This window comes from Talaromyces amestolkiae, assembly GCF_001896365.1.
Source record: "Talaromyces amestolkiae strain CIB chromosome Unknown scaffold18.1, whole genome shotgun sequence".
Lineage (NCBI taxonomy): Eukaryota > Fungi > Ascomycota > Eurotiomycetes > Eurotiales > Trichocomaceae > Talaromyces > Talaromyces amestolkiae.
Window position 1 is genome coordinate 334,479 of NW_024468054.1, and position 20,593 is coordinate 355,071.

At 46.7% G+C, this 20,593-nt stretch overlaps 8 protein-coding genes across 8 annotated transcripts; 2 read left to right on the forward strand and 6 right to left on the reverse strand.

The window, feature by feature from the left end:
* Positions 1–358: 358 nt before the first annotated feature.
* Positions 359–3,331, forward strand: BHQ10_008175 (uncharacterized protein; the record flags this gene model as incomplete). Its single annotated transcript, XM_040880951.1, has 3 exons — positions 359–861; positions 921–1,156; positions 2,550–3,331. 3 exons carry the CDS (start codon positions 359–361, stop codon positions 3,329–3,331), a joined length of 1,521 nt encoding a protein of 506 aa, XP_040736677.1.
* A 1,562-nt stretch (positions 3,332–4,893) lies between these two features.
* Positions 4,894–5,805, reverse strand: BHQ10_008176 (uncharacterized protein; the record flags this gene model as incomplete). Its single annotated transcript, XM_040880952.1, has 1 exon — positions 4,894–5,805. One exon carries the CDS (start codon positions 5,803–5,805, stop codon positions 4,894–4,896), a length of 912 nt encoding a protein of 303 aa, XP_040736678.1.
* A 2,138-nt stretch (positions 5,806–7,943) lies between these two features.
* Positions 7,944–9,574, reverse strand: BHQ10_008177 (uncharacterized protein; the record flags this gene model as incomplete). Its single annotated transcript, XM_040880953.1, has 3 exons — positions 7,944–9,024; positions 9,083–9,277; positions 9,339–9,574. 3 exons carry the CDS (start codon positions 9,572–9,574, stop codon positions 7,944–7,946), a joined length of 1,512 nt encoding a protein of 503 aa, XP_040736679.1.
* A 2,127-nt stretch (positions 9,575–11,701) lies between these two features.
* On the forward strand, positions 11,702–12,686 carry BHQ10_008178 (uncharacterized protein; the record flags this gene model as incomplete). Its single annotated transcript, XM_040880954.1, has 2 exons — positions 11,702–12,305; positions 12,358–12,686. 2 exons carry the CDS (start codon positions 11,702–11,704, stop codon positions 12,684–12,686), a joined length of 933 nt encoding a protein of 310 aa, XP_040736680.1.
* Positions 12,687–13,250: 564 nt separating this feature from the next.
* BHQ10_008179 (uncharacterized protein) lies at positions 13,251–14,962 on the reverse strand (the record flags this gene model as incomplete). Its single annotated transcript, XM_040880955.1, has 2 exons — positions 13,251–14,843; positions 14,909–14,962. The coding sequence occupies 2 exons, from the start codon at positions 14,960–14,962 to the stop codon at positions 13,251–13,253; spliced, it is 1,647 nt and encodes a 548-aa protein (XP_040736681.1).
* A 317-nt stretch (positions 14,963–15,279) lies between these two features.
* Positions 15,280–16,911, reverse strand: BHQ10_008180 (uncharacterized protein; the record flags this gene model as incomplete). Its single annotated transcript, XM_040880957.1, has 1 exon — positions 15,280–16,911. One exon carries the CDS (start codon positions 16,909–16,911, stop codon positions 15,280–15,282), a length of 1,632 nt encoding a protein of 543 aa, XP_040736682.1.
* Positions 16,912–17,478: 567 nt separating this feature from the next.
* BHQ10_008181 (uncharacterized protein) lies at positions 17,479–18,920 on the reverse strand (the record flags this gene model as incomplete). Its single annotated transcript, XM_040880958.1, has 4 exons — positions 17,479–17,552; positions 17,607–17,821; positions 17,888–18,524; positions 18,581–18,920. 4 exons carry the CDS (start codon positions 18,918–18,920, stop codon positions 17,479–17,481), a joined length of 1,266 nt encoding a protein of 421 aa, XP_040736683.1.
* A 533-nt stretch (positions 18,921–19,453) lies between these two features.
* BHQ10_008182 (uncharacterized protein) lies at positions 19,454–20,185 on the reverse strand (the record flags this gene model as incomplete). The annotated part of the gene is made up of 1 exon (XM_040880959.1): positions 19,454–20,185. The coding sequence occupies one exon, from the start codon at positions 20,183–20,185 to the stop codon at positions 19,454–19,456; it is 732 nt and encodes a 243-aa protein (XP_040736684.1).
* Positions 20,186–20,593: the final 408 nt, after the last annotated feature.

A 20,593-nucleotide genomic window follows, 5' to 3' on the forward strand; every position in this document is an offset into this window, starting at 1 on the left:
TTCCAAACAGACCGGTCTATTCTTTCTACCGGCTCCACGGCTCCACGGCTCGAGGAAATTCGATAGAACAATAATATTGATAATGCCTTGCCGGGATGATATTCATGCTTGGCTCTAACCCAGTATGTATCAAACTACGGAATGCCGTCGTGTCGCACAGATTCTGGCCACGGTGCGTCGGCTCCACATGGACAAACCCGGGGTAATTTGCACATTGTCCTCATTTCTCTAAAGCGAATGTGGCCACCCGAGGGCATCGCTAGAGATCTGCTCTTCATTAGTATCACCATGTCTACTTCTCTTGACACAGCATGATTAAAGAGTCGCTTTAATATCCATCGCCCTCACCATCACCATCATGCCCGAACAAACACTAGCTGGGAAGGTCGCTATCGTCAGCGGCTCAAGCTCGGGTATCGGCGCCGGCATCGTTCGTGAGCTGAGTGCTCGCGGTGCATTCACAGTCATCAACTTCCCTTTCCCCCATCTGGAAGCTGAGGCACAAAATTTAATGTTATCTCTGCCGTCTCCTGCGATATTAGTTGAAGCTGATATGTCGACTACTTCAGCACCTAATAGATTAGTTGATGCTGCAGTGTCACAATGGGGCAAGATCGATATCGTCGTGAACTGCGCGGGCTTAGCTATCAATAAGCCATTTGAAGAGCAGACATTAGCTGACTGGGACCTGCTGGTCAATGTGAATGGACGTGGCACATTTCTCTTAACGCAGGCCAGTCTCCCGCATCTAACGAGGGGCAGTGGGAGGATTGTAAATATTGTGAGCATATCTGCCAGAGGGCCGCCCCCGAACCAGACGATATATGCGGGCACGAAAGGAATGTGTGATTCATTCACCAAGTGTTGGCAAGTAGTAATGTACATCAGAAACTTATCGCTGTTCTAATAAGTCATTAAAGGGCGAAGGAGCTACCTCCCAAATACGGCTGTACAGTCAACGCGGTCAGCCCTGGTCCAACCATGACCGAGGGATTCGCCGCTGCTGGAGAGGAACAGATGAAAATTCTTCAGCCGATTATTGATCAGACACCGGTTGGTGCGCGGATGGCTGATCCAAGTGAGATTGCATTTGCCGTTGCTTTCTTGTGCGAGGAGCGGGCACGGTGGATAAATGGAACGCATATTGTCGCGTCAGGTGGGTTGTTTATTGACTGATTTGGCCTTTCAAGATATTTATTTACCCTTTAAAGAATCAAGAGTATGTTTATAACCTTGTTATTATCTAAATTCCCATGCCCTTCTCAGTTGCAAGCTTAATCGCCATGCGCAATTGGTAGATACATTACAACCTAAAGCCATGAGATTGTTAGTACCTAGAGCGTCTAGTTTGCCTCCTGCATATCCCCTATCCAACCCATGTCCTCGACACATTGAGGACTCCTCTCCTTGAAATACCTTTGCTTCGGCAGTAACCTCGTTATAGGCGGCTAATGACCAGAGGCGAAAAGTCAATTGTTCATCTTTGTCAATCAAAATAGCATACTAATGATGCGATCAGCTAACAGAGCATATCGTTACAACGTCTTAAAAAAGAGTGAACGATTCTAGTCTCTCGACAGGTGATTGCATACTCTGCGTCATGGTCGAGGTAAGCGTTCATGAAAGAAGAAATTAACTATCTATATTCTTGATATATGACTGTTTCTCCGGTCCTCTCGTGACTCCGAACTGGGATCTTCTCAGTAGGCTAGACGAGTGTGCGCCCTCACAAAAGCGGCGCCTGCTGGAAAGGAAGACCCATCTGGCAGGGAAGATATGGTTCGTATAGAGACACCTGGGTACGGACCTTGATATTCCTAAGGGACTTAGGAAATCCAAATATTGAAATATGTGACTGACAGTTTGTTTAATGAAGAGATTAACTGTGGATCCCATCTGTTGAGAGCTCCATCATAAATCTGGTGGAGACAATGCGCCGTTGCCTTATTTGGCATAGGTCGCAGGTGCTAGTTTCATGTTGGTAAGGGCTGACCGTTCTTAATAAGGCGCTCTATCGCCTCTCCTCACGCCATAAAATACGAGCTGAGCACTTTTTGTCTATCAGTTGCTTCCGACCGGCCCGGAAGATAGTCATCCTTTTTCTGCGCCAGCAACAAGACATTCGCAGTCTCGCTCATCAACACGATGGTCATGTGGCAGTTTTTATTTACGATATTTGTTACAATCACTGCTAGTTGGTGGGCTATCAGTACTGCGGAGCTGAAAGGTACTCATCAGAGTGAAAACAATGTGACAGTAACCGGGCCAGATCCGGCGTACTTCATGGATAAAAGACAGCTCGATGAAGCAGTCACATGTCCCGTATCAGTATCGCAAGCGAGAGAAACCGTGCTATTAGTACATGGGACTGGAGTTACGTGGGTCTACCTATGATTTTCCTGATAAATGTGTCACACATTCCATCTAACACCTATTTACCTGCAGTCCTCAGACCAACTGGGAATACACATTACTGCCCCCGCTCATTCATGAGGGGTTTCAACCTTGTTATGTGACTATACCACATAGACTACTTGACGATATTCAAGTCAGCGCTGAATACGTTAGCCATGCAATCAAAAAGCTTGCAAATGAAGAAAGCGGGTCCCAGATCTCAATCGTCTCATGGTCAGCTGGAGCATTGACTACTCAGTGGACATTGACCTTCTACCCAGAGACTCGATCCAAGGTCAAGAGACATATCGCTATCGGACCGGATTATCGCGGTTCATGGACCATGATACCGCTCGTTTACTTGAGCATGTTCACCGAGGCATTGGTACAGCAGGTGCCCTGGTCCAAATTTATGAAAACTCTGGCTCGATTTGGCGGACATAGGGCTCTTGTCCCGACCACGAGCATTGCGTCGAGTACCGATCTCATCGTCCAACCAGGCTTTTACGGTGAAGGTTGGCCTTTTCTTAAAGATACCTGGCGACTGAGTGGTTCCCAGGCTCAGAACATAGATCTCTTCAAGCTTTGTGCTGTTAAATCGATCAAACAAGGTGTTTTTCCGCATATAGTGAGTCACGACTCATTACTATGGGAAACTGCGAGCTACCATATCATATTTGACGCGCTGAACAATGAGAAGACGTTTTTGGGGAGTGCTGAGAAAGTCACTTCCGACCACTGTCGAGGAATTCCATCAGATCATCTTCCGCCTGGTTCAGAATACAAACATGCAGCGATTATGCCTGAGCTTTCAGACTATGCCGCTAATTATGCCTCAAAAAAACCGTTAAGAGGATGGCCAGAGATGCCACTACGAGAGTATACGTCGGTGGAACGATGGGAAAAGTACAAAGCTGGAGAGAAAGCGCACATATAACAGTATATATAATGTTACTTAAATAAAAAATATGTACTTGCATCACCAATCCGGTACCGCTCGTTATGCCTATTACATATTACCACAAGAAGGAGCAACAGTATACCAGGTCTTTTCCAGTATCCTGCTTCAACACATTTACAGGAAAGGCTGTACTCCGAAACGAGTCGTGGCACAGCGCAGTCATGATGAAAAACTTTTTAGTACCAGCGGGAAATGACTTCAGAAAAGAGCTGCTATTATGTATATAACGATAAAACAGATATACTGTCCGATGTGGCACAGTTGGTGATAGGTTGTTTCAAAAAGAAACCGATCGTGTATACATTGTTATCGATCAAGCAGGCTATGTTACATCTTTACAGATTATGATCACCGTGATTTCTTGAAAATAGATCGTCAAAAGATGTCACATGCTGCGCGATGCCTACTGAAAAAATACTTGCTATTTGCAAGGGAAACAGCTGGGATGAGGACAGCTCGTTGTTCCGCATACGCTAACCCAGGGTCTTGTTTAAAGCGTCCTTCATATATGTCAATTTTCACTCTACGATTGAATCTGGTTTTATGGCACAACCATCCATGGATAAGGAACCGAAAAGAGCATCCTCTACCGTTTTTCCTTCAATGGTTGTTGGTTGCATCACGTTGAATGTGGTTTCTTTTGTCAAACATTTTTATATAGCAGGTCTTGACTAACACAAGTAGCTTAAAGCTTCTAAGGTTCAAATTGCCTATGTGTGCCTATGCGTTGTCATGGACATAAAGGTCGAAGCTATCAAATATGATCGTCTTAGGGCTAACATGTCACGTGATTATATTTTATAGTCGCAAGATACAAAGGAAGACGCAAGAATCCGCTAAGAAGTGTCTTACTGGTGTAGAAGTATGCTGATTGGAGTACATAATGTGGAATGATTGACCAGGTAGTCTCATCTAGTGCTTCTCAGACATGAATGCCCCGGTCGACCTCCAAAAGTCGTATCTTGCTACTCACCCACCTTCCACCCATACCTGGGTAGACATTCACTAAAGTAAAATCTGTCTTCAAGCTGGGGATCATATATGACACGACACTAACTCTACTTTTTCCCTCCAATTCTGTGATTTATGTCCTGTAGGATCAAAATCTTTTGGACAAGATTCTCCTTGCTGTAGGCGGGCCAAGCAGGGAGGACGTCGGCGATGGCCAGAGTTGCGTCGGATCTGTAGGAAGTGTTATTGCTTGGGACCAATTAGAAAAGTAGCAATTCAATAACGATACTTTACATGTCGTGATTACCTTTAGATGTTTGCAAAAAGATGTTTGCAAAAAGACATTATTGTAAGAGGTTACAAGCCTGGTTTGACTTTAGGGTAGGAAGCTAGAAAAATCTCTAACATAATAAAATAGGTTCAAACATGTGTCTAGTGAATGATATACGCAATCTAAAAACCTAAAAAAGTATGTACAAAAAACGCACGAAACTATCAATCATCAACCCCCAATGGAACGTCATATAGGCTACGCGTCTAACAGGGTCGATACCTTGGTAAAATAGAATACTTGCGAATCTGGACCCTTACCAACTGAAAGACTCCTCGTGAAAAGTTATTCCGCGGTAGCCTTTGCACAATGCCAAGTATACTGCAGTGCGCACTTCATCGGCCATTGCATATGGCCCGGAGACCACAATAGCGATCGAGCTATTGCTATTGTGGGCTTCTTGTGCATGTCGAAGGACAAGGTTCTGTGTATCGGGCCTGCCATGATGGAAGTTGAGTTCATTTATATTTGCGTCGCGTGTAGGATTATAATCGTTCGAAGAGAAGGAGTAGTTAGCATTTATCCGTTCAGACGTAGTAGCTTGCATGACAGCCGTGTTGCTCTGCGATGCTGTGATGTAGAACAAAGCCTCAAATTCGTCTCGTGACAAGGCATCTCGTAACTCTCGAGATGCCACATCATGCACAAAAGCAACTTCCCTGGCAGCCCATACCAGACTTATTTTGTTTACAATGAGTCTTTCTGAATCCTTATTGTCGTCATTTTTGTCTCCACCACGACACAGATGTTGTTGAATATAGGGTATCGCGCAAGCTATACCCGTTCCCCCTGCTATAAAAAGTATAAAGTCATATTTCCATAACGGGAAAGAAGCACCATATGGCCCCTCAAGTAGAATTGTGGGGAATGTGCTATTGTTAGCAGATGCAAGACATTCATCTCGAAGATGCCGCGTCCAACCATCGTATGGACGAATCCAGAAAACCAACTTTGGCCGTTTCCCTAATGTCTTGTCTTTCTTTGTATAAGTATTACGGCGATACGGAGAGGCCGAGACAGATAGAAGTGGTAATTTTGAGCCGTCGATCTCGTCGTCCAATGTTGTTAGGGTGGCCTCCGTATGCGATCTTTGATCGTCTTCATAGTTCCATGCTCCGAGGGTGAACGGATGGCTCTCCCAGCCTTTAAAACGAAAAGGTTGGTACATGTAATAGTAGCTGGAGCTAGTAGGTTGGTGAGATCTAGATCCAAGAGCGACTTCAAGCCTGACTACATCTGAGTTTTTGTTGTATGTTGCGATGCTGGAAGTCGAGTAGATTTTGCCTTGTCGTAATCGAACGTGTAGATTGCAGTATACAATGCGGAGTAAACGTAGTAGTCTGTCTGTTACCCAGATGGCTACGACCGGCCATAGGTAGTAGTCGTAGCGATCATCTTTGAATTTGACAACGTGACTATGTATGGCATGTTAGCTTTATAGTTTCAGTTCTTCCAGGTAGTAATGCATACTAAAAGCAGCCAACAACAGCCACAAGAGAGAAAGAGATGTGTAAAATTAGGAAAAGCTCATAAGATCGTTTTCTGATCGAATCGACAGCCAATGGGATAATCAGCAACATTGCAAAAGTGGCCTCAAAAAAGAAGAAATAGTCAGTATATGGACTTGTGGTAAAGACGTTACAGGCAGACTAACCGCAGTGCCCCAAAGTAGATATGGCTTTGACATTTTCCTAATGAGATGATCTGGATAGTCTGCTGACAATCAACAGATTGTAAAAATCCAATAGACTCCCAACAGAGCGAGGATAGGCCCACGCGCTTACCAAGTAGGAATAAGGCAAAATAAGACAAAGTATGAATCACTGCCTGTGTAGTTGCAATCCAGGCAACATGTCAATGAAAAATGTTGAATCTCGCGAAACTCCAGCCCGTAGCCCATATAAATACATTATTCCTTCCGGCAAACAGCCAGATAAGAGGCAAGTTTGCAAAGGACAAAATGCCCGTTCTATCTGCAAGGTATCGAAGAAGTTGCCGATATGGCTGAGGCCAACTGAAGCCAGACATAAGAACATGTGTGAGCATGTTAAGCTAGAAACACTTACTATATATTACCGTCGTAAAGTCTATGTCCTGTGCATGTGAGTAAAACACTCAATATCCAGATTCCTGCGATAATTATAGCGTCAATGCGTGTTCGGAGATCGAACCAGAGTACTCGTCGCCGGGAGTTCTTCGAGGGAAAAGCGATAATGAGATGTATATCAATCCATTGATATGCGCGATCAAAGCCTTTATACGCGTATTGTAATATGCTCCTGTTTTTCTTGGTATACTTGCGAGAGCCAAACATGTGTTGAATCAATCGATGCGATATTCCGAATGAAAGTATACTACCCCAATAAAAGTATCCGAGATAGCTATGTTTCACCTTAGCGATGTGCGGTATGATATGCGAGGATAATACTCACCCGTAAGCGTAATGATACCCCATTTCAGTCTCCCAAGAATCCTAGAGCAGATTTGGGCATTAGTATGATCTCCTGTTTTCCCTTCGCTGTCAATGCTGAGACCCTTACTATGGTACGAAATACACGATCATAGTATGCCGGAGAGATCAACACCGGAGAGCCAAGAACATCAGTCCGCGGTATTTCCTGGAATTCAACAATATCCATCTGTTTTATTTTCTCTTCTGTGAGATTCTCCGCCACAGTCTGTCTAGGTGATAGCTCGACATTTGCTGAACTCCGACATAAGTTGTCCAGTTGCGCAACCCCAGCGATTCTTTCTTCTTCTTCGCAATATATCTCGGCTGCTGCATATATAGAGGTGACTTTCAGGCAATTCTGACATCTTGTTTGCCAAAGCCCCGTCGTCGGCTCTCCCTCGAACGAGAGATAATTGAGTGCCGTGTAGACTGCAGTGACACATCGTTCGTTTTTTGGGAGGATGCTAGCAGTGTAGACTGTCTGGACCAAGAGAGCAGTCATAAACACTGAATTTCTCCGGCCATACATCTCTATCCAAACTTGTGCTGGTCTTCGAGTGACAGGTAGTCAAAGGTGGGTAGTTGGGGAGCAGACATCGGGAGTTTTGGAAATATAAGTTTTATCAATCTTATCAATCAGCGGCTAGTGCGATGTCGGCGACCCGCCTGAGGGGCTTTCCCGAGATCAAATGTGGAAAGGGTGTCAAGTGCAGCAAAATAGTAAAATATGATTGTCTTTGCTTTCATGACTGATATACTACCTATGCTTATAGCTATGAAATAAACATGAAAACAACGCCGTTCCTATCCTCCTCGATGTCCCAATCATTACGTTATACAACTCGCGTCTCTCATCAGAACTCCATCGCATCAGTTGTCGTCTCTTCGGCGACACGCTCCCGTTTCACTGGTCGCTCATCTTTGATCAGGTTGGCAACAAACGAGCGGAAGTAGTCAACATAAGGCTTGAGTCTTGTCTTTTCGTAGTCCTGCATCTTCCTATCGGACGATATGTTTTCAGAAGCAGGAGGTGGATTCTCTCTATCATATTCGTCGATCTCAGCAAGTAGTTCCGTCACTGTAGGGACAGCAAGAGGATCGAATTCTTCAATATTTCTCCCGTCCATAGGAACACAGACGCGACCGGTACCAGGGTGGATAACGAAAGGACTCTTCAACAAGTGAATCATCTTTTTGGACACTTCAGCATCAAGTCGCGGGTAGGTATATTCGAGAACAATGTCGTATCGTGCATCTTTGAGGGCCCGGGCATCTATACCATTGATCGTTTTGGCTAGTGTAACGATGTCGTTCCATTTGTTTGTACTCGAGCGATCTGGAGTTGAGTCCCACTTCCTTCGCAGGGCGTCGCTTAGTTTCTTGTCTGGCAATAACCCGAGCAGACGTTCCGCTTGTTTATCTCCGAGAAACACATCCTGGTCAATCAGCGTTGTCTGGTTGAAATGTGGTTCTAATAGCTTGACGCTTCGTGCAACATGTGGATGTAATGGTCGCTTCAAGTTCACTCGTTTCCCACTCTTGTCATTGCCCTTCACGAGTTCTAGATATCCTGCAATCGCCTTTCTCCTATCATCAGGGAGACTTCTTGCTCTGTGATCACCAACCCAGGCGTGGGCACCACGTCGACCGGAGTAGACCCACAAAATATGTTCAAATCCAAAATCCTCTCGCAAAGCGGTATCGACAACCTTGATTGCCATGGTGATAAAGGACCAGCACTTGTGACAGATATTGGCTTTCGAACAACACGTACGCACATCATCGTAATCGGTCATATCAATATCAAACACGAGTTCTTTCGCGACTGGTTTCATCTGCGTACCGGGTCGACTTTTGCGATCACGAGGGTTCGTGCTATATACCGGTCCAATTTCAAAACGAGTTGGGTTTAATCGTAGAATTTCCTTACGAAATCTGCACCGAAGAATGGTCAGTATTTGTTCTATCACAATTCGCCAATGAGAATGCATACAGATCTACAGTTGCGAACGACTGGTATCGAAGCACGGCTTCGTTTTGTAGAAAGACGGCAAACTCTCGATTGACCATGTCGGGCGAAGGCACGACACCATGATTGAGCCACTGAAACATAGGTCGGAATGGGAACAAGCGTTGATAAAAGGCAAGCATGACTTCTGCATCAATTCCGGAAGGCCCCTGCGATACACTACAAGTTGATGTTAATTAGCGTATCATCCTTTGATAAGCACATTGAGAGTCGAGCATACGGTGCTGGCATTGGTGCCACGGGTGGAGAGCTTCGCATCTTCACATCAGCTGCGCTTGATGCTGGAAACTCGTCATCATCATCGTCGTCTGCAAATAAATCCTCCAATTTTATGTTTGTATCGTCCTTTTGTTGTTCTGATGCTTCGTTATTGTCTGGAGCAGGGGCATCTGGGAGAATTTCGTCGTCGCCATTGTCGCGCGGCGCAGAATCATTAGACGTTACCGAGTGAGGCATTATGATATATGATACGACAATTAGGTCCAGTAATCAAAGCATACAACTTGCGATTGATTACCGTCAGTTGATAGGTATGGTTCGAAAAGATGTTGTTGTCCATGATCGCGGGTCGCCAAACGCGGAAAGACGCGTTCGCGTCACGGAAATATGAAGCCCTAACCCTAATCAATATGACCAAATCTAGACATCACGTGACCAATTTGCTTGTCGCCTCTGACTTCTGCCTTTTTACTCTTATGATCAGTCTTTCGAAGAAAACATCATAACTCACTGACTAACGTTGGCTACACTCCGACAGCTTATTCATTATCAGAAACTGGTACTCGAGCTGGCATCTCAAAAACCTAGCAACCACCTTCCTAGGTTCTCCGAAGCCGAAAACGGACATGACAGCTTCTTGCGTCTTACGACGGCATCATACACTACAGTTAGCCCACTTAGTCATGGAGCAATTTCATCCGCTTTTGACCATATAGGAACGCTTTAGGGCTAGTTGCAATTGCCTACTCTGCAGTAATGCGCAGCCTGCGGCCCGGCAAGTCCGGCAACCCTTAGTCAAAATGAGCAGGCGCTGAAATTCAAAGCCGTTATTTTATGTCAGCATTCCGATGAGAACAAAGTCCATGCTACTTTCTCATGCTACATGCATTCAGACCCACATTCCAACGGTCAGTTTTCCGATGCTTAGGGCTGAGGCTTCGGTGCTGGCTAAGATGCCAAGTCAATATTGGAGACGTTGCTAAAAATGTCTAACTCATGATGTCACGACTCGAAAGTTTTGCAAAGGAGCGTCCTGCTTCTTCTACAAGAATATTGAACGGCTTCTCTCGGCTTGGAGAGTAGGTTCGTTGGTGTACGGTGTTCTTTCGGACTAGATCCTGTATGAGCTCCGGGCCACAACAGACTCGAACCTCGACATACTGATCTGTCACAACATATAAGCTGGAAAGATGTTGTAAAAGAGCTTTCATATAAAAAACAACACTCTTCACCAAGAGTACTACTCAGGTAGCTGCAGCTCTAAAGGTACACGAATTGAAAATATTCTTCTTTGAGAGACACGAAGGTTAAGATCGTGCAGACAACTAACTCACAATACGCCATAGTTGGGCCCCAAATACTATCCTGAAAGTGAGCAAGCTTTTGAAGTCAGTGGCAAAAGCTATTTTCTTGGAGATAGCTCGGCTGTCAGTAGTTTTGAAAGACCCGCCAAAGAATGGTGTTGCATCAACCTTCAAGCTTTGATCTTAATCGCTTGCCACAAGCTTTCTCATCTTCCGAATCTAGAGGTGATATTTAGTGAGAGAGAAAGATATCTTGCGGGTTCATATTTCCATATTTTCACAGAGTTATTCTTCGAGACGGTTCGGGTATGGCCCGTCACTTCTAGGCCACTCTCTCGATTGCAGGCGTAGGCTCTCGAAAGCGCCACTTTCATCCTCCATGGCGAAATTTCGAATATCTTCCTATGATGAAAATCATCAGTTGTTACTCTACCTAGTTTCAAACCCTCATTCGGCGTTTGCTGGTCGACTGGGTTCGGCTGAGGTGACATGTGGAGCAAATTTTCCTAATTCGGAAGTACCTGGCCACAGCATTTCACAAGCTCAATCAAGAGTCTGCTTGATGTTTATGACGCCATTAGTACCTCTGGATATGTAAGGTCCCATCCAAATTTTTACTCGGAAATCTCAAGATCCGGATTGGCTGATTTGTCGACTGACTTTGTAGCTTCTTGATTGCAGCTCCACCTGTGAGCTTAGAATATCCTCTTCAGTGTGAAATGCTCCATCCATATTACAACAAAATACTACATAGATGTGCCAAGACCCCAGAAGAGCCTCTGAAAAGTCCGCTTTCGTCGATTTGAGCATGGATTGTTCCTCTCAGGAATTATTCTCGTCCTGATGGACGATGTCTGACGATAATGCCCACTCGCTCCAAATCTCTTGCTTCTCAATTATATAAACTATCGCAACTCCCATGGCCGATTTACATCTTTTTTAATTCCGATCACTCGCAGTTCCAATCTATCGCTGGAAAAGTCGATCGCTATTAGCCGCTTACACATTCGTTTCTGTTCGTTGCTTAAACTGCCGAGTTATCTCAACCCCAAAAGCCAAAATGGTCAAGTCAGGTATCGCTCTGTTGGCGCTCGCCGCCCCAGCTTTTGCTGCTGTTATTGAGCGTGGTGAGAATGGAAGTGCCGAGGGAGCGACGGCTGCTGGATCCTATGCTCCTCCTCCTGCGCCTTCAACTCACTCGGAGCCCCAGCCGACTTATGCTCCCCCTCAGCCTTCCACTCACTCGGAGCCTCAGCCGACTCATTCGACTTATGTTCCTCCTCCACCACCTCACTCGACTTCTGAGGCGCCTCACTCCTACACGGAGCCTGCGCACTCTTCCCACACTGAGCCGGCCCATTCGTCTTACACCCAGCCTCCTCACTCTGAGCCATCTCACTCCCACACTGAGCCGGCTCACTCGTCCTACACCAAGCCTGCTCATACTGAGCCTTCTCACACGTACAGCAAGCCCACCCACACTGAGCCATCCCACACGTACAGCAAGCCTACTCACACCGAGCCCTCTCACTCCTACACTGAGCCCCCCAAGCCCAAGCCCACTCCTCCTCCCACGAGCTACACCAAGCCTGTTGTGCCTCCTTCTAGCACCTCCCCTGGTGGAATCACCAAGACTTTGACCATCACCACCACCGAGTGCCCAGGTATGTGCCCTTACACCTCTCTCTCAAAAACCTTGACTTACAATCTTTACAGTCTCCTCCAAGACCGTGGTCTCCGGTACCTCGACCATTATCGTGCCCGTCACCGAGACTAACACCGTGACTCGCACCATCGTCACCGTCGTGCCTACCGGTACCAGCACCCCTGCCAACCCAGCTCCTGGAAATGGTGGCAGCAACCCAGCTCCTGGAAATGGTGGCAGCAACCCTTCTCCTGAAAAGGGTGGCAGCACCCCCCCTGCTGAGGGCGGTGCTACTTCTACGAAGTCTTCCACCACACCCGCTTTCACTGGTGCCGCTGCTAACCAGCAACCCGTTGCCGGTCTCATGGTTGCTGCTCTTGGAGCTTTCGCTCTTTTGTAAATCGTGTGATGGATAATACTCAAACCAACTCAAGAAAACAGAGGCTGAGGGTTCGGACATTGTGGGTGTTCTTTCCCCCTCTCACTCTATTCTTGTCGTGGGAGTTTTGAATGAGATTGTAGTTGGTGCTTTTGGATTTTGAGGGCTTTTTTGGCTTCTGATTTCTCTTCTTTTCTTTTCATTTCTTGTGTCCTGACACTTTGATTGGAGATGTATACGGATCTTCATGTGTACTCTCTGCCAGTGGGCGCATTTTACATACATATACTTTAATGTTTTCACAATGTATCCGATTCTTTTATATACGATTGAAAAGCAGGTCAAATCAATTAGAAAAGAAATGAAAAAAAAAATTTTCGGTTTCGAAGCACTACTTTCACGTCTTTTGAAATACTAGAGAAGAAATACTAGAGAAGTCGAAAATTACATGTATGATTTTGAACTCCTTTCGCCAACGACCAAAAATTCTTTTCAAGCGTAGATGGTAATGATTATAGCCTGATATTTCTTCTGATCACATTAAAGCATGGAAAAATTTTTATAAGTACTTCGCGAAGATTTCATTCATCGAAGCCCCTGAAGCTCCTGCTCAACCTCCGTCTTCACAATCTCGCGCACACCCTGCCATCCCAACCCAGCGCCAACGGGCGTCACGCGGCTCTCCTTTTGCTCTAGCCCCACAAACTCCTGTGGTAGTACTTCACTAAAGTCGTATCCCTCTTGGCCGCGGAGTGCTAGGTCAACCGCATTACCGAATTTGGCGGGGTGCGCAGTTGACAAGGAAATGTGATGCGCCTCGGGACTGCGCTGGATGGATCTAAAGGAAGCGCCTACACCGACAGCGGAGTGAGGGTCGAGGATGTAGCCGCCAGTCTTGGAGCTGTGTGCACTTCCGGGCCCAAGGTTGGCGGGGAAAGAAGAAGTGTAGATGTTGCGGATGATTTCAAGAGTCTCTTCGTCGCTGACACGCTCACTCTCAAATTCTTTCTTAGCGCCTTCGAGGACAGCTTCGCTGACACTAAAGCCACCTTGGGATTTGAGCTCGCTCAACCAGCTGCTGATGCGCTTGCTAGCGTTTGCGCGACGCTCATCGATCGAGCCCGTTTCGGCGTCGAATGTAAGGAACCATAGCAAACGCTCAAAGTTGCTGCTGACGAGGATGTCCATTGCTGGGCTGTATGTCTCTTTGACACCTTCTTCGTGGGCCTTGACGCCGTCCTGGACAAGTCCGCCTTCGGCAGCCTTACCCTGGATAGGCTTCTTGGTGTAGTGGCCACCGCTCTTGAAGAAGCGGTCGAGGATATCATTCTCGTTTGTAGCAATGACGAGTTTCTCAGCGGGAAGACCCATTCTCTTCGCGAACCAACCAGCCAGAATGTCACCGAAGTTACCGGACGGAACAACGAAACGGACGGACGCGGAGCCAACTTGTTTTGTCAACTGGAAATATGAGTAGAAGTAGTATGAAATCTGTGCCAAGATACGGCACCAGTTAATGGAGTTAATAGCAGCAACGTTATGCGTCGAGTTGAGATCGGCGTCGGCAAACAAGGACTTTACAATATCCTGGCAGTCGTCAAAAGTTCCCTCGACAGTCAAGTTGTGCACATTCGCGTCCAATACTGTGGTCATCTGAGCCTGTTGGATGGGGGACACTTTGCCCTTGGGAAAGAGGATAAAGACAGAAACATCCTTCTTGCCTCGAAGACCGTAAATAGCGGCAGAACCAGTATCTCCACTTGTTGCACCAATGACTGTCAAATGATGACGGTCTTTTCCTTGCTTGCCCTTGTTCTTCCGTACGAGGAAGTACTCAAACATATTGCCCAGAAATTGCAAAGCAACATCCTTGAAGGCGAATGTCGGACCGTGGAAAAGCTCGAGAAGGTGCAGCTTTTTGTCCTTGCTGAGTTCGACAAGCGGAGTGCGCTTTTCATGCCGGAATGTAGAATATGATCGACGGATAATATCTTTAAGGTCGTCCGAGGGGATTTCGCTGGTGGAGATGTAGAGAGAGAAGATTTTGAAGGCGAGATCCTCGAAGCTCAGATCGCGCCATTCGGTTTCCCAACCAGCGGGGAGTTCAGGGATTTGCTCGGGGATGAAAAGACCGCCGTCAGAGGCAAGACCTTTGAGGACAACTTCCTCGAAGGAGAGCTATCCATAAAGTCAATTGGTTAGATTGTCAATATACTGGAGGTTGGATTATAATGATGACTCACGCCATAGGAAGAACCCCGCGTACTGAGGTATCGTTGCGATTGTGTATGCGACATTGTGCGTGCTTGTCGTAATATTTCACACCAAATATAACAAACAGTAAGCAGAATATCAGTCCTGTATCAATTGATCAATCCAATGTCTTATAAGCAATTAATATGGAGAGTTGTTTCGTCTTCTGAGGGGCAGCAATAATTTATCGGAGACGATCCCGACTAACGCCCAATCGGGTATAACSGAGCCGATAACGGGCAGCCCGGCCTCCACCGTCCATCATGGCGGTCTATGGGGATGTGATTGGACAACTTTCTACTCACTTTTATGATTGAAGTCTTTCTACTCTATTTTGATATTACTATGTTCAAATGAGTCACTATTCTTCATCCTCCTCCTCGGCCATTTTCTGCAATGTGATCGCTGCCCATTCGGCTGCCTTGTCGCAAGCGCCTTCAGGACTTCTCTTGTACTGTAGAAGGAATCCCTGCAAAGCCGCAAGACTGAATTTCCTCTCCGGCATAGACTCTGCGAATCTGTTTGCAAGACTTTTCAGCTGTAGGTCATTCTTCTTTTCAGCTTCTTCGTTCGTGTTGGCCGGTTCACTACCATGGGCTACTTCAGCAGTATCGTCGCGGTACATGGACAAAAATAACTCCTGCATGTCAACCTTAGACGGCAGCTCAAAAGCAATATGCATATCGACGCGCCCAGGACGGATCAGAGCCTTGTCTAGTGATTCCGGTGAGTTCGTAGTCATGATGAGAATACGACCTTCTTGCGAAGATACACCATCAATCGCATTGAGTAAGCCCGACAAGGAAACCGACGTCGCCGCAGAGGCATTGCCACCATTCTGAGCGCCTTGATCGGCCCCTGGGATCGTACTGAGAGCATTCGCCTCGGCTGCTTTGTCTCCCTTGCCTCTCCTGCCCATTCTCGGCTTCGGCTCACTCGCCGGACGATTCAAACCCGCAGCATCGATATCCTCCAACAAGACAATACATCGCGACGGGACCTCAGACATCAGCCTCATCAGTGCAGACTCGTTCATATTCGGATCCAGTAAACTCAACACGAAAATATCCAGTCCAAAAACMCCCGCCAACGCAGACGTAAGACTCGTCTTCCCCGTCCCCGGCGCCCCCGAAAACAGATAACCACGTCTATAAGGAATTCCATGATTCGCATACCACCGCCTCGTATGAGGATGCAAATACTCATTAATATCCTGCAATAACTCCTGTTTAGCCTTTTTATCGAATATGACAGTCGACATATCCCGCGAGGGTCGAGCACTAAACCTCGTCCAACGAATCATTTCCCGCACATTTGAGATAGCTCTATGGACCGTCGTAGTCATCTTTGTGCGCTCGAGATGATACAACTGCGCTTCTTCTAGTAGTCGCTGTACAGGCGCAAACGACGATCCCAGGCACTTCAGTTGGATGTAGCCACTTTCCTTGTCTTGGGGCAGTAACTCGCTGCCCTTGCGGATTACGTGCTGGAATAGAATCCAGCTTCCATGACGGCGGAAGACGTGCGTGCCCTGGAAGGGTTGTAGACTGATCGGTGATCTGCCGACGATGGTCCGGTAACTGATCAGATTGTTGGGGTCTGGCTCTGTGAGAAACTTTTTATTGCCACTACCGCCAGCTCCTCCTGCAGTAATCATAGATTTGAGGGCTTCTTCCTCATCCTCCCATGAACTCTTAGACGCACTAACAGCCTTGACGCTGCGGAACTGGCGGTTCATAAACTGATGGTCCGCCATCCACCTCATGAGGCTTTGATATAGCTGATCATCCTCGTTTATGCGAATGGTTACCCACAGTATGATTATGCGCGTGAACATGTAACGTAAAAATGTAAATATGCCAGCGAGAAAGAGGCCGATGTTCACGAGCGTTAGTGGATCGACGCCTATAGTGTTTTGGAGCAGACTCAAGACTTGGGCATAGCCTGGTTTGAGAAGTTTTGCAGCCTCGCGTGGGAGGGGAATGGAAGACATTTTGCCTCGTGACACCTAATGTTGCTTGTGGATAAGATGGTGATTTGATGTCTCCATGTGATTCAGCGGTATAAACAGGCCTAAAGCAAGACCTCAGTCAACAGACTTATATATTATGTGCAAGAGGCCAGTATTTATACCAGAACTACTTACAGTGACCACCAGCATATTCTTTCAATAACAATAGGCAGAAACGTATACTAAGAAATATCCAATAGCACCCATTCATGTGGTTTGCGTTGTTTCTGCGATGCATGCAAGAGTGGCAAATTAAATATGGTGGACCCGCGCTAAGAGAGCGATCGCCTTAGGGCTTTTGCGATGAATACGCTGGCTAGCGTCAGCCTTCTAGGCTACAAAGCACTAAAATGGTATCAAGCAAGTCGACAAAGGTCTTAGAATCTTATTACCTTGGATATAATTGGTGGGTTTATCCGGTAGATAGATTTACAATGTAAGAGTCATGGTATAGAGATTTCATATTAGCCGTTTGAATTTTATAGCATTATGGCAACATCAATGTTTCAGTATTTCAGATTTGAGCTGGAACGCGGAAATTTCCAATCCTTACTCCCATTCTGAAGGTACGCTCTCATATTTCTTCGCTTCGGCGCCCAAATCCTCAAAGATGGAGTGATCACCTGTAGATAGATATCAACGTTTGGTCTGGAACTAAACACAGATGCAGATCCTACCAGCTAGAGAATCAACCCTTTCTTCATTCTCTCTCTCCAGTTGATCAAGCTCCTGAGCAGGGTCTTCTTTTGTGCCTTTGTCGTCTATATGAGCTTCACCGGCTTTTCCGAGATTGCCGTGAGCTTCGCCTATCATCAAGAATTGAGCATTGGGGTAGTCTAAGAGTTCTGGCTCCGTGGGTATCCAGCGGTAGCCTTTGAACTTTTCCTGGAATCTGTAGGAAAACATCCAATTAGCATACCTCGAGCTGTATCGAAAGATAATGAAGAGATGAGCTTACTCCTTTGGATATTCCGGCCCTTGCGGTAGCTGAGCAATAGGCGGGCCGGGATATTCAGGATTCTTCGACTGAATAATGAAGCTGCCCCGACCATGAATACCGAAATCACTCTGCACGTCGCCTAGTTGCCGTGGAATCGTTAGGATATAGGCTAAATGAGAATTCCGACCTTCCTTCACAAGTGCATAAACACCCTCAGCATATGGGCGTGCCTCTGGTCTTGTGCGCTCGCCACGAGTTTTGGTCTCGTAAGTCGTTGGCGTCATCAGACTCTCGCGGATCGTTTTCAAAGGAACCTTGGCTTTCTCGACAAACCCCATGTCGCGTTCTCTTCCCGAAGCAGGATATCTCTTTTTGGGGAGTACCAGTAGTCGACAACTGGCCGTATCATCTCCGATCGGTCCATCTTCGATCTTGGCTCCTTTAGGTGTTGGTCTCAGAACAAAGAAACTGCGCGCAACGTCACTGATACTGTGAGAATCCTCTACATTCACACGAGGACGGAAGAAGAAGTAGACAATCCCTTTCTCGAGGATGCTGGAGGGAAGTATGTCTTCTCGTTCTGGGGATACTTTGATGGCGGTTTGTGATTCTTCCGTGGCTGGTTTCTCCTCTTCCTCTCCTGCCTTGCCTGCGGCTACGCCACACATATTGTTAATAGTTTTGGTCCAATTTGGAAGAACAAGTCCCTACCATTGACGCTCTTTTCAGGCTCTTCCTTCTTTTCCTCTTTCTCCTCTTTCACCTCCTCTTCCTGTGCCGGCTCAACAACTTTCTCAGGCGGAGCTTCGGTAGGCTGCTCATTAATGGTACCCTGAGGCTTGGTAATACCATCAACTGGTTTAATCTCCTGTGCCTCTTCAGTCACCGTAGGCTTCTGGTAATTGTTCGCTTCATTAGGCTTTACATCCTTTTTGCCTCTCTTTGGCGGTATCTGGCTTGACGAAGATCCTCTGCGCTTCGTACCCGCGCCTTGACTGAACGCTTTATTGGCCTTGACGGCGGCTTGACGTGTTGATGTCCGAGTCGGCATGATAATGTACTGTTGGGGGATTTGCAATCTCAATGGGTCTCTCCTAGAGAATGTCAGAAACATTCTTTCAAGCTTGGTGTTGCAATATGGCATTGACAAACCTTCAATTGATTGCTGTATTCATGATGTTGTAGAATGTTGACTCGGAATTCATGCAACGCTTCGATATAACATGATGGTCTGCTGACGTCACACCTGGGGAGCTTCCCCGAGCTTATATAATCCACATCAACCAGTTAAGTTACACCGAAACAAGCAGTTGACTACCATTTTAAATAGCTGAAGAGTATTATTGGGGCATAATACGTTTCATTGAATGCGAATCATTCGGCGTGGTGGGTTTCAACCGTTTTTATTCCGCGATCCCATTAGACGGATATGTCCCGGGGCCATCAAAGAGGAATACTCATACACAGCTTTCAAATAGACAGAATTCTGAATTATCAAGGCAATTTCAGGACCAGCCTACGCTAGCATAAACAAGCTCATATATGACGCAAGACAAAAAGGTCACAGCTAGGACATAGGAACGCTCAATCAATATCCATTCTATCCTTTGCCGACAGCTCACGTCTCAGTAAAGGGGGTTTCTCATTTTCGTGAGTGCCTGTAGACAAATTCACCGGACTGGAGGCCGTGCTTGCATACTCGCTGGCCAGAAGGCTGCCGTGAGAGACATTAATGTCTTCTCCAGACCTCGTACTCTTTCGCCGACGCCTTTTGGGACTTAGGAGGCCAACCCCACCTCCCATTTCAACATCAGCACCCCGGTCCTTTACGGTCTGCTGAGAGCTTTGAAAATCCTGATATGAAGTCGTCGAAGTACCCGGCTTTCTCTTCCTGCCTCGTTTGTGTCGAGTAAGTGGTGGTGTATCGGTGCTATCCGAGTCGCAGTAAAGACCCCGTAGTGAGTTCAGTAATTCCTTCTGCCATTGCTCAGTTGAATCCAACAGTTTCGGCGTAGCAACTGATGTTGGAGTTTGGTCCGTCTCTTCATCGGGCTCCTCGATCGCATAAGGTCTGACGATTTCCACGTCAGCCTCATACCCGGCATCCTGCGCACCGTCATCCAGTAGAATATCTCCGAAATATATATTATCTTCTCTCGAATCGCTTGCCGCGTTTCGGCCGTGATCAACCGGGTCGCCCGTGGATGGAATGAAGCTTCTTTTGGGCGGAGGACCGGGTTTCTGGCGACCACCGGGACATGATGCACTGGGAGAGGAAGTAGCCGAAGTCGATCTTGTGAGCGGTCTCTTGCCCATGCTCTGTTTCTTTTTTGTTCGAGCGCCAACCGACGAGGACGACGCTCCCACACGAGTCGATTATCTGGTGGATGATGGTGGTGGAGGAGGGCAATGCGGGGCACGCATCTGGGGAGCAATGTTCGGACAGCTCATTGATAGCCAGTCGCTTATCGAAGCGTGGAGGACATGCCCCTGCACGACTAGATCAATTCATTGCGAGTCTCTGAGCACATCAGTAATCAATGCAAGAAGGATTGCAGAAGTAAAAGTTTGGTTGTAGTGACGACCCCTGGTCGATAAATTGAGGCTGCCGCCATTTCTATTGGTCGGGCCCACTCGCTTAGTCGCTCCCTGACGGCAACCACAAGTGAAAGCTGGCATGTTGTTGTTGCTATACCTCACAGCTACTTCTCTTCGCATTGCGTC